Source organism: Triticum dicoccoides, chromosome 7A (assembly GCF_002162155.2).
Source record: "Triticum dicoccoides isolate Atlit2015 ecotype Zavitan chromosome 7A, WEW_v2.0, whole genome shotgun sequence".
Lineage (NCBI taxonomy): Eukaryota > Viridiplantae > Streptophyta > Magnoliopsida > Poales > Poaceae > Triticum > Triticum dicoccoides.
In genome coordinates, this window is record NC_041392.1 from 55057174 (window position 1) to 55067838 (window position 10665).

At 49.4% G+C, this 10665-nt stretch overlaps 1 protein-coding gene across 1 annotated transcript; it reads left to right on the forward strand.

The window, feature by feature from the left end:
* Positions 1–6875: 6875 nt before the first annotated feature.
* On the forward strand, positions 6876–10027 carry LOC119330528 (peroxidase 1-like). The gene is made up of 3 exons (XM_037603641.1): positions 6876–7169; positions 8877–9308; positions 9376–10027. Exons 1-3 carry the CDS (start codon positions 6948–6950, stop codon positions 9766–9768), a joined length of 1047 nt encoding a protein of 348 aa, XP_037459538.1. The 5' UTR covers positions 6876–6947; the 3' UTR covers positions 9769–10027.
* The last annotated feature ends 638 nt before the right edge of the window (positions 10028–10665 follow it).

Here is a 10665-nt window from a genome sequence, read left to right on the forward strand (position 1 = left end):
GAGGAAGAAGGAGGCAACCAAAGGCCAAGGCGTTCAGGTATGAAGTCCCTCCTCTCCCCCACTATATATAGGGGTGCCAAGGGGGGGTGGCCGGCCCTAGGAGATCCAATCTCCTAGGGGGTGCGGAGGCCAAGGGGGGTTTCCCTCCCCCCCAAGGCACCTAGGAGGTGCCTTCCCCTCCTAGGAGGCCAAGGCGCACCCCCTACAGCCCATGTGCCCCCCCCCCGGGGCAGGTGGACCCACCCGGTGGACCCCCGGGACCCTTCCGGTGGTCCCGGTACAATACCGATAACCCCGAAACTTGTCCCGATGCCCGAAACAGGACTTCCCATATATAAATCTTTACCTCCGGACCATTCCGGAACTCCTCGTGACGTCCGGGATCTCATCCGGGACTCCGAACAACATTCGGGTTACTGCATATACATATCCCTACAACCCTAGCGTAACTGAACCTTAAGTGTGTAGACCCTACGGGTTCGGGAGACAAGCAGACATGACCGAGACGACTCTCCGGTCAATAACCAACAGCGGGATCTGGATACCCATGTTGGCTCCCACATGCTCCACGATGATCTCATCGGACGAACCACGATGTCGAGGATTCTATCAACCCCGTACACTATTCCCTTTGTCTATCGATATGTTACTTGCCCGAGATTCGATCGTCGGTATCCCAATACCTCGTTCAATCTCGTTACCGGCAAGTCACTTTACTCGTACCGTAATGCATGATCCCGTGACCAGACACTTGGTCACTCTGAGCTCATTATGATGATGCATTACCGAGTGGGCCCAGTGATACCTCTCCGTCATACGGAGTGACAAATCCCAGTCTTGATCCATGTCACCCAACAGACACTTTCGGAGATACCCGTAGTCTACCTTTATAGTCACCCAATTACGTTGTGACGTTTGGCATACCCAAAGCACTCCTACGGTATCCGGGAGTTACACGATCTCATGGTCTAAGGAAAAGATACTTTGACATTGGAAAACTCTAGCAAATGAACTATACAATCTTGTGCTATGTTTAGGATTGGGTCTTGTCCATCACATCATTCTCCCAATGATGTGATCTCGTTATCAATGACATCCAGTGTCCATAGTCAGGAAACCATGACTATCTGTTGATCAACGAGCTAGTCAACTAGAGGCTCACTAGGGACATGTTGGTGTCTGTTATTCACACATGTATTACGATTTCCGGATAACACAATTATAGCATGAATAAAGACAATTATCATGAACAAGGAAATATAATAATAATGCTTTTATTATTGCCTCTAGGGCATATTTCCAACAATAGGAGCATACCACATCACCTTCGCAGGAACCCTCTTCCTGGGGGGCTCGCCGTCAACATCACCATGGTCATCTCATCTGATCTTATACCACAATGCACCTCATACCGGGCATGCGTTCAAATCCTCGTACGCACCGCGGTAGAGGATGCAGTCATTAGGGCATGCATGTATCTTCAGCACCTCCAATCCTAGAGGTCATACAACCTTCTTTGCCGCGTATGTACTGTCGGGCAATTCGTTATCGTTTGGAAGCTTCTTCTTCAATATTTTCAGTAGCTTCTCAAATCCTTTGTCAGACACAACATTCTCTGCCTTCCACTGCAGCAATTCCAGTACAGTACCGAGCTCTGTGTTTCCATCTTCGCAATTGGGGTACAACCCTTTTTTGTGATCCTCTAACATGCTATCGAACTTCAGCTTCTTCTTTGACTTTCGCACTGTGTCCATGCATCAGCAATGACCCGGCGGAGATCATCATCATCGGGCACGTCGTCTGGTTCCTCTTGATCTTCAGCAGCTTCCCCCGTTACAGCATCACGGTATTTAGGGGGCACATAGTTGTCAGCGTCCTCTTATTCTTTGATGTCTTCCATCATAACCCCTATTTCTCCGTGCTTCGTCCAAACATTATAGTGTGGCATGAAACCCTTATAAAGCAGGTGGGTGTGAAGGACTTTCCAGTCAGAGTAAGACTTCGTATTCCCACATATAGGGCATGGACAACACATAAAACCATTCTGCTTGTTTGCCTCAGCCACTTCGAGAAAATTATGCAGGTCCTTAATGTACTCGAGGTGTGTCTGTCACCGTATATCCATTGTCGGTTCATCTGCATGCATTATATATAATTATGTGTGTCAAAAGTAAGAAAATTAGACAAGTATCTATCTAAAGTAAGAATTGTTTTTCTTTCAGAAAGAAAATAAGAACAAGAGGCTCACCACGGTGGTGCCAGTGACGAGATCAGCGCGGGCGATCGACGGCGGTGAAGACGGGGACGGGACATGACGGGCCGCTATACCTATGCAAATCTCGGGGAAAATGGAGCTTGGAGGTCGAGCTTCGAGAGGAGAAAACTTAACTAGCGTGGCTCGGGCATTTCATCGAACACATCATGTGCATAAGAGGTGAGCTACAACACCCAAATGCCCTCCCTTCGCCGGCCAAAAAAACAGAGCACTGTGGAGTGCTCTGCTCGCCGGCGAGGGGGTATATATAGGCAACTCATTTGTGCCGGTTCATGGCTGGAACCGGGACTAAAGGCCCCCCCCCCTTCTATCCTGGTTCGAACCACGAACCGGGGCCAATGTATGTGGGCCAGGAGTGAGGCCCATTGGTCCCGGTTTGAACCAGGAACCGGGACAAATGGATCCAGACGATCCGGGACCAATGCCCACGAGGCCCCGGCCGCCCCCCTGGACGAACCAGGACGTATGCCCCCATGGGTCCCGGTTCATGACTGAACCGGGACTAATGGGCTGGCCAGGCCCCAACCAAAGCCCTATTTTCTACTAGTGAAAATCCAGCATCCGACCAACATCGGCCTTGAAATACAGTCGGAAAAACCCCGAGACCTCAAACCTCACGATAGTAACTCCATCAGATAGCCAATAACACTATGTTACAAGACGACAGCAAAATGAAAAATACACAACTCCTAGGCTACGCCTTCAAGAATGAATCGACATACGTGCACTGATGATGGCGAGTCCAACAAAAGATTGAACTCTAGATTCTCATCTCCAAAGCCAAGCCTCAATCCTCCACCCTCAGCAAGAAGACGATGCAGGCACGCGTCAGCTGGATCAGAGATTTTGTGTTTCCACTAGAGTGCATAAACCCATCCTTGAAGCCATATATATGTGCCACCATTCCTTATCCGGATAAAGACGCCTTGATAATCGGATACCTCTGGAGAAGACACCAGAAGACAAACGTCCCATACCGCCCACCTCCCGATACAGTCTGAGCAATCCCAACTCATGCAGCCCAACAATTTGGCCTGAGCGTTCACCACTCCAGAGCTACATATCACATGGAGTGTAGTGTCAGCAACTCGAATGTGATGTTTAGCATGTACGAGTGTCAAATGATGTTTGCTTCCCTGCATGACAAACATTTGGATCTTTCCAGGTATCTGCTGTTTGTATGTGTCCTCACCTTCACTTCGGTTACATGGCAATCATCACTTAAGCTTATGTCAAATACAACCTATTCATTTAGTAAAATATCCAAATCAAGCAATCATGATGTAGTGTTGTGTGGATGAAGGAGAGATATTAGAGTTTGAGAGTTTTTACGGTGCATCATACTACCGGAAAAAGTGGGTAGTATATAATTGATCCAACGGCCAATATAAATTCCTAAATTTTTTGCCCCAGGACATTTCGGTAATTAACTATTAGAGTTTGGGAGTAGTAATGGGCCGCTCTACGTCGAACAGCCTCCCTCCGCCGCCCCTCAAGATCTTCCTTCCATGCGTGATGCGTCCCAGCAACGACGCAGCTGCCCCGCCCCACCCGGCGGCCCTCTCCCAGTCTGCACGCACTTGGGCCGGCGCCCTGAGATCGCTTCCTCTCTTGCCCTCGTACGTACACCGGCGCCCACTGATCTAAGATTTTACACAAAGGCATAGCACTAGCAGCAGTATAGCAGACACAAGCACATATCACGTAACAGCACCACACATGAACGGGCATCACACACAGACGACACGCAGCACGGCGGACAAGCACATCCACAGAGAGGACTACGCACGCCACGTACGCCACCCGCACGCCGAGCAGCAGGCCGGCCGCAGCATGCGCTGGCAGATAACGGAGGAAAGTGGAGGTAGCGACGAAGAGGGCAGAGGGGGAGAGAGGCGGAGGGCGTTGCCCCGGTATATGGATACGTGGCTCGAGGTGGCGTCCGTGCAGTCGTGGGGCGGTGGGCCGGCGCGGGGCGGGCTGGACGTTGGCGATGGCACAAGGCGGGCTGGCGATGGCCGGGTAGCCTCTCACGATGGCGACAGAGCAGGACGGACCTAATGAACGCTGACGACTCCGTGAAATTCCAGCTCTGCCGCCCGCTTGATTCTGAAGGGAATCTGCCTACGGGATTGGTTAACAGTGAACTACCCAAAACGCCCCTATTTACTCAATATACTACTGAAAATCTGATGTAGTATTGCCTAATCTGAACCATACGAATCATAGAAATAAACGGCCCTAATTAAATTGATGTACCGTAAAAGGTCTCTAGAGTTTGTATGCCTCGGACTAAAGTGAAGACGGAGTATGTCGTATATGCAGAGGATAGGAAGAGGCCGAAGGTGGGTGGAGCTTTATTAGCCATATTTCCATCTTATAAACCTCTAACAACCATATATCGCTATTGTACCCTCCCACCTCTCTCTCTCTCTCTCTCTCTCTCTCTCTCTCTCTCTCTCTCTCTCTCTCTCTCTCCGAGTTCTTCATAATTGACTTGGTTGATGCTCTCGACTGACTCGAGAGGATACCGGACGGCGGTGGGCTCGACAGCTCATCCTCCTACGCCGGCCACGACGGCACCTTCTGGCTGTGCTGCACGGGTACGATTTTCTACCCATGGGTATGCGTAGACACTATCCAATTATCTTAATTGTGGGCCACATGTGTTGTAAACCCCAAGCTACGAAGTCTTTGTATGTAAGCTTCATAACCCACCTTCATCCTCCTCCAAATAATTAATTTCCCAATCATATAATCCTCGCGGTGGGCCAGGGCCGGCCTTGTGTTTCGGGAGGCCCTAGGCGAATTCGATGCCATGTGCCCCTATGTCCTAAGATCATATATATGTATGCGCGTGCGTGGTACATAAACTTAAACATAATAATTGTTGGACAATGCCGTATTACGACAGAAATACTAAAAAGATAGAAAATTGAAAGTAACATGATATGATTACCTCAAATAAGAACCAAATTCAACTAACTCCATCGACAACAATAATACTTAAGTACCCTTCAGTTGTTGAATCTTCAGATCCCTTTCTATCTTTTTTCTCTTTGTTTGAGCAACTGACAAATGCTTCTTAGGCAACATGACGGGCTAATGTCCTAATATTATGAAGAAAAATTATTCAAGGAATTAGAAATTTATACATCGGATGATTTGAATGATTGGAACCCTAGACATGTGCATAGAATGACAAAAAAAAGGATGGCTGAATACATACTATGAAAGGTTGAATTCGAAAATTATACATTAAAATTTGGAACTTCGTGTACACTAAAATTAGAGGATGGATCATGGATGAATAGTTGAATACGTTCTAAAAAATAAAAGAAATTACTGAAATTGGGGTTTGCAGGGATGAATCAGGAACATGGTACAGAGAGTTATGCATGGATACGTATACGTACTGCTGTGGGCTGCGCTCACTGCTCACATACATACGTATACGTACTGCTGCGGGCTGCGGCTGCTGGATTGCCGCACGGCGGGCGACGCGCACAGCGGTGACCGAGGCGACCACAACGACGAGTGGACGAACAGACGAGCGAGGCGTCCGCGAGATCTTCGATTGATTTGTTTCACAATCGAAACGAGCGGCCCTACTGTGCGGCGTGCGTGACGCTTCGCTAATCGCTACCTCCTATCTGATGGGCCTACCTCATCTCGTTTTTCTTCTCTCATAAATTTTTTTCTCACCTATTTTTACTTGGCTATATTATATATGTGCACTACATCATGGGCCCCTCCTTGCGCTGGGCCCTGGGCCGTCGCCCCCCTGCCCATGCCCAGGGCCGGCCCTGGCGGTGGCTGGTGCCTCCACCGCACATGAACTATAAATTACACCACGACAGATCTGCCCGATGGGTATCCATCGGATACATGGATATTTACCCGATGGATATTGCATGGGCAGGATTTCATGCCCATAAAAAACAAGAGTACGGGTATAGAATTATTGTACTCGCACCATACCCTACCCACTGCCATCCTTCCTACCAAAGCAGTATAGATTGATTTTAACCTTCGGACCAATGAGAATCAAACGGCATATATTCACTTGAAGGTGCTGTCAAAGAACTCAATAACTATTACTGTAGTTAGCCACTGCAACAGGCCGGCCACTACACATTCGCCGCTGGTACCATTTCATGTTATTTCCTTCGTTCCGCGGATAAAAGATGCTTTCACTGCTTTTATATGTGTTACATGTATGAATGTAACGTAGCTGCCTAGTCCATTTGTTGGGTGGTGACAACGTGTGCTGTATCGATCGTCAATAAAGTGTGTCTACAAACATGCATGTTTGATGGATGGAATAATTGCACGCTATCAGCTTATGCTTTTGAGGAGAGATTTTCAAAAGCAAGTTGCCACTCATTCATCTGCGCGTTTCACCTTTATTCCTTGAGTCCTGTGATGATTTTTGGACCTACGGCGTGTAGGATGGTGGTGGGGTTAGGCCGCGGCTAAGACTAAAGCAGATCGAGAACTGTCTTTGTCTCCATCCCCTCCCCCCTACATCATGTACGTGCTCTTTTCCAAAGGAACTTGTTACGTGCCAAACTGCCCAAGACCCAAAGTGCCAGTGTCTCCATCCACCTATATAAACTCCCACGGAGCTGTGAAGCTCAAAGCACCATCTAGATTGGACTAGCAAGACTCCATGGCTATGGAAGGCAGAACCGGTGCAGCCCTCATCGCGGCGCTCTGCGCCGTGTGCTTGCTGCCGGGTCTGGCCAGGGCGCAGCTCCGGGTGGGGTTCTACCAGAGGAGCTGCCCCAACGCGGAGGCGCTTGTCCGGCAGGCCGTTGCGGCCGCCTTCGCCAAGGACGCCGGAATCGCCGCCGGCCTCATCCGCCTTCATTTCCACGACTGCTTCGTTCGGGTACGTAGCTACCTACACAATGAGAGTTCATCTGTGCATATACATTTCGGATCAATTGTGCCAACGCGTGGATAGCTCCAGCCTCCAGGGGCAAAGAAAAAAAGAACACCTTTTGGTGTTTTACAGCACGTTAGCTAGTAGCAAAGATAAACATCTAGCACTAATTGTAGGGGGGCGGCCGGATTTTACTTCCTGGGAACAAATTATCAGTTCAGTGGTACACCTCGAAAATGTACTACCACATCAACTTGTAAAGTTAGTTCTGTAAAAATTATCCTAGGTGTAGCCCTTAATTTTCATTTTTTTATTTCATTCGATTGAACTATGGAGAGTTAGAGGGTAGTAGTATGTTTGCGAGAGGAACAATGGCTTTATTAATTTTTGAGAACAGGAACCCTTGCTATATAGAGAGAGAACTGCAAAACCATATATTGCAAAACGGAAAAGCTAAATGTGTTATCTCCAGAGATAAAAGGAAAGTCAAAAGCAGAAAGGCCAAACATGTTATCTATCAAGACAAAGAGTACAAAGCATAAAGCTTAAAAGTAGTTAAATATGAAAGTAGCAGGTGATATATTCCCTGCTGGCCTGCTGTTTTTCTGTCTTCGGAGGCAACCCATATTCCCGTGCTGGCCGGCTGTTTTTCTTTCTTCGCATGTAATCCATATTCCCCTGCTGGCCTGCTGTATTTCTGTCTTCCGAGGCAACCCATATTTCCCTGTTGGCCAAACCATTCATTTGACAAACCTCAATGCTCTTTTCAAATGTCTACCAATTCATGAATTTATGATTACTTTAAATAATTAATGATAATTATCCCTAGTTTTGTATCCTGCTAAATTCTTCTTTAGAGCATTTTCGACGATAGCACGTCATCATCGGTTAGCTATTGCCACATGATCATTGTCATGGTAGCTGTATGTTGTAGTGTTTGGTTGACGATGTGGATGCATGTATGTATATAAATACTTACATACAAGCTTTGAAGATTGTTCCAAAAAGAAATATCGTTAAAACAACAACCGAAGAACCACATCAAACAAATATATCAAAACATTCATATAGTATATGTGACCAATTAAAATGCACCGCAATTCTTGGGTAATTTCATTCCGCGGTTCCTTGATCACGAGTACATCATGATCCTTATGTTGGCTCTCCGTAGTAGAAGGAATAGATCAAGACCTAGAGAAGTAACTCAAAGCAGAAAAGTTAAATGTGTTATATCTATCGAAATAAAGGCAAAGTCGAAAGAAAAGCGAAAAGCTAAATTTGTGATCTCTCTGGAGACAAAGGGAAAGCCAAAGGCAGAAAAGCTAAACTGGGAAACTATGAAAGTGGCAGCGAATATATGCCCTGCTGTTTTCCTTGTCTAGAGGCAACGCATGTTCGTCTGCTCGTGGAACCTTTCATCGGACCAATCTCAATGCTCTTTTAATTCTCTCCCCATGATGCATGCTTGCAAACATGGTCACTTCAATGTTATCGTTCATAAGACGTTTTAGATATTTCAATATGGCCTACATATGAACTGATGAACAAACACACTACAAGTGTTAATATATATACACATCCAAATCAGAAATAATTTAGAACGTCTTACATCTGTACATGCATACATGCAACCAATTGAAATGCAATTAGAAACGTGAAGTAAAATTACAATGTGAATGGCCGAGAGTTAATTTTCATCTTTACTTGATGCAGGGCTGCGATGCCTCAGTTCTGCTGGCCACCAACCCCGGCGGGGGCAGGACAGAACGGGTGGCTCCTCCGAACAACCCCAGCCTCCGCGGCTTCGAGGTGATCGACGCGGCCAAGGCCGCGCTCGAACGGAGCTGCCCCCGCACCGTCTCCTGCGCCGACATCCTCGCCTTCGCCGCGCGCGACAGCATCACCCTCACCGGCAACGTCGTCTACTCTGTCCCCGCCGGCCGCCGTGACGGCAGCATCTCTCGCGAGGAGGACGCCAACAACAACCTGCCCCCGCCGACCTTCACCGCGCAGCAGCTCATCGACCGGTTCCAGAACAAGACCCTAACCGCCGAGGAGATGGTCCTCCTCTCCGGCGCCCACACCGTCGGCCGCTCCTTCTGCTCCTCCTTCGTGGACCGCATCTGGAACGGCAACACTCCCATCGTACGTCCCTCGAGTGAGACACCATATTAGTTTACGTATATACGTCCGCTGAACTATCATCTATCAGGTGGATGCAGGGCTGAGCCCGTCGTACGCGGCGCAGCTGCGGGTGCTGTGCCCGTCGAACACGTCGCAGGCGACGGCCCCGATCGACCCGGGCTCGCCCAACGTGCTGGACAACAACTACTACAAGTTGCTGCCGCGCGGCATGGGGCTCTTCTTCTCCGACAACCAGCTCCGGGTCGACGGGAACCTCAACGTGCTGGTGAACCGCTTCGCGGGGAACGAGACCCTGTGGAAGGAGCGCTTCGCGGCCGCCATGGTGAAGATGGGCCGCATCCAGGTGCAGACCGGGAACTGCGGCCAGGTACGGCTCAACTGCAACGTCGTCAACCCGACGTCGTCGTCGGTCAGCCTGGCGGGCTCAGTCGAAGAGGACGGCCTCGTTGCCACGAGCTAGCCGAGACTGACGCACACACATGGTGCACCGATCGAGTCAGCATGGTGTTCTCAACTTCTCCCCGCCGGCTTCTTCTTCCTCGGATCATCTGTTTTTTTACATGTAATCACCCATGTCAGCATGCATGTGTGCGCTTTTATTTTATCTTACGGAGTACTACTATACTTCCACTTGTGCCAAGTTTGTTTTGTCCCCAATCGGAATGAAACTCTAGTCCTCAGTTGTGCCCATTTGAATTGAACAACTCTCATATACTCTACACGGTCAACAATACAGAATTTTGATTGAGTGTTATTTAGTCACATGCATGATAATTTCCAATTATAATTAACCAGGCTCTGTCTCTAAGAGCATCTCCAACAGCGGTGCCAAAAGACGTGCGCGCGCGGTAAACTATAGTGCACGCTTCAGTAGTGACGGGAAAGTAGCACGTGCGGGAAACGATTGTGCGCGCGGGAAAAAGCAGCAGCTTGCGCGCTAGATTTGGCCCACCGCTTTCGGCGCGCCTATAAATTGCGGCGCTCGCCACGCGGCCTCCACACTGCCACGCGCACTCTTCCCACTCCCTCTGCCGCTTGCTCGCCTAGCCACCACCGCGCCACCATGCCGTCGCGCCGCCGGGGATCGTCTGGCTACCGCGGAGTCCGCGAGCGCCCCGGCGGCACCTACTACGCTGAGATCCAGTCCGGCGACGTCCAGCTGGGCCTCGGCACGTTCGGGACCGCGCACGAGGCCGCCCGCGCGTACGACGCGGCGGCGTGGCGTCTAGAGAGGCCTCCGTCGCAGATGAACTTCCGCGACGTCTACACGTGCGAGTAGGCGCAGGCCGTCGCCCCTCCGCCTCGTCTTATCACGGACCAGGACCGTGCGGAGCACCGTCGGCGGCAGCGCCGCCTC

Excerpts from the sequence above, each read along its gene's own strand:
- LOC119330528 (XM_037603641.1), top strand. The coding sequence starts at position 6,948 with ATGGCTATGGAAGGCAGAACCGGTGCAGCCCTCATCGCGGCGCTCTGC. Across the intron at positions 7,170-8,876 it reads TCCACGACTGCTTCGTTCGG|GGCTGCGATGCCTCAGTTCT; the intron begins GTACGTAGCTAC and ends TACTTGATGCAG. Across the intron at positions 9,309-9,375 it reads GGAACGGCAACACTCCCATC|GTGGATGCAGGGCTGAGCCC; the intron begins GTACGTCCCTCG and ends ATCATCTATCAG.